This window comes from Monoraphidium neglectum (genome assembly GCF_000611645.1).
Source record: "Monoraphidium neglectum strain SAG 48.87 unplaced genomic scaffold scaffold05040, whole genome shotgun sequence".
NCBI lineage: Eukaryota > Viridiplantae > Chlorophyta > Chlorophyceae > Sphaeropleales > Selenastraceae > Monoraphidium > Monoraphidium neglectum.
Genome location: NW_014008590.1, coordinates 1 through 3,659, shown reverse-complemented (window position 1 = coordinate 3,659; position 3,659 = coordinate 1). Strand labels below are relative to the sequence as shown.

The following is a 3,659-nucleotide window of genomic DNA, read 5'->3' as shown; positions in this document are numbered from 1 at the left end:
CGGTCAAGGTACGGCGAGTAATTGGGGGTTGGTTGGTGGGTGGGTGGTGGCTGGATGGTCGGTGGGTGATTGGGGACGGGGATGGAGAGGGGGTTGCATGCACGTGCGTGTGCGTATGTGCGAGTGTACGTGCCTGGGGAGGGGGGGGGGCATTCATGATGCTGGGTGATCAGGTCACATGTGAATGTTTGAGTTACTTGCGCTTCGTGTGTCGCCGCTTGTTCAAAGTGGTTGTGAGAAACCTTGCGTCAATGCCCGAGGTTAGGAAAAACCGTCAGGCATGCAGACGGGTTGAGGATTGGGTCGGGGTGGCAAAGCGGGATTTTGGCCTGGGGATGAGTCGGCCCAACCGGGCATAATATTTAGCGGGGATCATGCTGGTTGTGGGGAGGGTATGGGCCTCATGACGGGTGCTTGCTGACAAGAGGAGCCCGGCATGCAGCATGCACATGCCCTTGAAGCCCACTCGGACTGGGTCAGCGTCCAACCTATGCCCAACAGCCACCCCCCAGACACCCCCCCCTTGCAACCTCGCTGGGCCCAATAAGGGGTTGCACAAGGTCACCCTCTCAGAATTTGCCCTCTCTGGCGCGGTGATTTTCAACGACCCTTCTTTGGGCCACAAATGGACCTCGGGCATGCCGCGGGGCGGCTCCAGGAGCCAGCGCAGGTCCAGATGAAGCCGCCCCGCCGCACGCAGAGGGGCTACAAAAGGCTGCCATGACATCGTCACGTGTTACTGGTTACTGCCCGGGCAGCTGCGGTCCTCAGCACTCACCGCTCCTTGGTCTGCTTGATGATGTCCTTAACGGCGTCGTAGCGCACACAGCAGGCGTCGGTGTCGCTGCGCCGCGCGGGGTCGCAGAGCACAGGCAGCACGCCGTAGGCGTCCCACAGCCTGGACCGCCAGGAGAGGGCGGACAGAGGGTCAATTGGGTGTAAACAGTCGGCCTGGATTGTGTGGCACCAAAAAAAAACCTTTGGCCGTTGAACCCCTGCTGATTGCATGGGCCCATCAAGTGAGAGCATCGTCCCGCTGTAATTCCTCCCCACCCCCGCAAAAATCACCCTCAACCCTGTCTCGTTGCCAAACTCTCTTGCCCACACAAGCACACACGCACCCGCGCACATGCATGCACACACACATGCACTCACGTTCACGCGCGTGCACGCACCTGAAGGAGGGGTCCAGGACCTTGTCCAGGATCTGCTCAGGCTGGCCTGGGGGCGTACGACAACGCACAGGCAGGGGCGGGTGATGTTGCCAAGAAGCTCCTAATCATCATAATTCGCGAACTCAACGTTGAAAAGTATGGGATAGCCATAGACAACAGTCCTGTCCTCTGGGTGTGGTGTGCACATCGTGTGCAGGCTGCAAGATGGGTCCTCAGGCAGCAGCCTTCTTCAATCATCAGAAAACAATCCCTGTCGAGGCACCCCTCGGCCGCGCCTGTTTGCGCGTCACGACCGACCCCAGCCACGCGCACATACGCAAGGACCCCGCGCGCGCGCCGCGTGCGTCGCGCGCACCCGAGGAGCGCGCCTGGCACCACGCCTTGCTGTGTGCCAGCACCCTGTCATCACTCAGGCCCTGGGGGTAGGGGCCCAGGTCCTCCTCTGGGAAGGGCGTGGCCGCGGCGGCGCCGTGGGCGGAGTCCAGGGAGGCCACGGGCGCCAGGTCGTCGGGCGCCAGGGAGTTGCGCTCGTGGATGCCCATCACCTGCGTGTGAAAAAAATGAATTATTGAATTTTATTTTGAATTTTGAGTGGCAGGGCTGGGGGTGCCGGCTAGTAGGGATGCGGAGACTGTCGTAGGATGTGATGGGGGGCGATATGAGGGTTGGCCGAGGAGGAGGATGAGTGCGGCGGGCAGGAAAGTTTGAGTTGCAGAAGTGAGTAAAGGCGGGGCTCTGGCAGGCAGGCCCGACGCCTGCGCCGGCACCGCTGCCGTACAGACCCCCCGCCAAAGCGCCCCCATGACATCACAGTGACATCACCTTGAGCACCGTGTCGTCGTACATCACGTCCATCTCCATGATCTTGTAACCGACACTGGGAGGTTTCAGAATGCGAGGGGCGCGGTGTGTGGTCGCGGGAAGCGTTCAGGCGTCTAGGCGGGCACAGTGGTTATTTCAGCTTCGAAAGGCGGCTGCAACAGATCCACTCAGCAGGCCTGCGTCTGATGCTGAAACCCTTGCCCAGTGACTCCAAGCTCGCTCCCTAAAATCGAAAGATCCACGCACTCTTTTGCTCCCATCTGCACAAGAGGGGCCACGAAACCCGAGCGACACACAAGTCTCCACTCCCCCCCTAGGTCCCCTTATCACCCATGAAATTATGTCACCGGCGCCCAGCCCGGGCCGACACGGCCCCTAGCACGCCCAGCGCGACCATGCGCTGGGCGTGGTGCACCCCCCCTCCCCCCCACCAGTCGCGGTCGTCCCCCATGGTCTTGCTCCTGTAGTTGTACTTGACCAGGGCAAAGAAAGTGTCGTCCTGCAACGGGGCGGGGGGGGGGGAGGTGCCGCAAGCGCAAAGATGCACGTCAAACAGGCCGGGAAGTAGTGCAGGGAAACGGCGCTGCTGAGTGCGTTGGGATTTAAGAAGGGGGGATGGGGGTGTGGCATCGGCCTCACCATGCCCCAGCAGCCTGACCGATATGCATGTGTTGGCGCAAGCCAGGGCCTGGGGGCATGCAGTCGCGCGCGCGCCAACCTGGCTGCAGGCGGCGGTGGCGAGTATGGTGTGTCCCGTGAGGTCCATCTGGTCGCGCTTCACCCCGATGCGGCGGCACAGGTAGTCGATGCCCTTGGGGGGGGGGGGGTTGCAAGGGGGGGTCTCAGATTCGACCCGTGCCGACTCAGTTGGTCCCAATTATAAATAAATTTAGCAAAATCATACAATGTCAACATAACTTGTATATACGTGTGGCAATAGGTATGCGGATCACTCTTGAAGTAGTGATGCTGGTTGATTATGGACTTCGAGAGGAAAAACCGTTTTAAATAAGGGGGGGCGCCGTGGTCCTTGCGAGTCGTGCGCACACATACGGCAGGCGGCACCCCACAGCAGCCTGCTGGCGGGCCGCTCAGGGTCCCACGGCGACTCCAAGCGGCGGCAAGGTGGCTGTTGTGGGGCGACAACATGAGTGCAGGCCGGACACTTTCCGGCCCAATGTGGGCTGGGCAGTGCAACATCGGGCTGAACTGCAAATGATGGACGGGCTGGACTGCAAATGATGGACGATCCGCACCGCAGCCACGGCCGCCAGGCCGCAGCGCTATAATCAATGCCCCACCCATCTTGTTTGCACCGGGGCCTGGCGATCAGGTCTGGCAGAGCCCAGCAGGCAGCTCAACCAGTCGTACAATGACCACGAAGGCCCAATGGTGTCGCTAGCACTCATCAAAGTTGGTATTTGCTCCCTGCAGAGGCGTGCGCCCTGAGAAATGCACACACACACACACACACACACACACACACACACACACACACACACACACAAGCTCGCATGAATCATCGAATCCTCAAATTATACCCACACACACACTCCCCAGCCCTCAGCGCACCCACATCCATGTATGTGAGAGGGCCCGCGACACCACCACAAAACCCCCCGCGCGCACATGCGCGCACGCACGCACAATCAACCCCACTCC

General features: G+C 60.8%; 1 protein-coding gene across 1 annotated transcript; it reads right to left on the bottom strand.

The window, feature by feature from the left end:
- Positions 1 to 774: 774 nt before the first annotated feature.
- On the bottom strand, positions 775 to 3,579 carry MNEG_15110 (hypothetical protein; the record flags this gene model as incomplete). The annotated part of the gene is made up of 7 exons (XM_014036419.1): positions 775 to 898; positions 1,176 to 1,221; positions 1,531 to 1,720; positions 1,998 to 2,052; positions 2,429 to 2,496; positions 2,716 to 2,808; positions 3,574 to 3,579. 7 exons carry the CDS (start codon positions 3,577 to 3,579, stop codon positions 775 to 777), a joined length of 582 nt encoding a protein of 193 aa, XP_013891873.1.
- Positions 3,580 to 3,659: the final 80 nt, after the last annotated feature.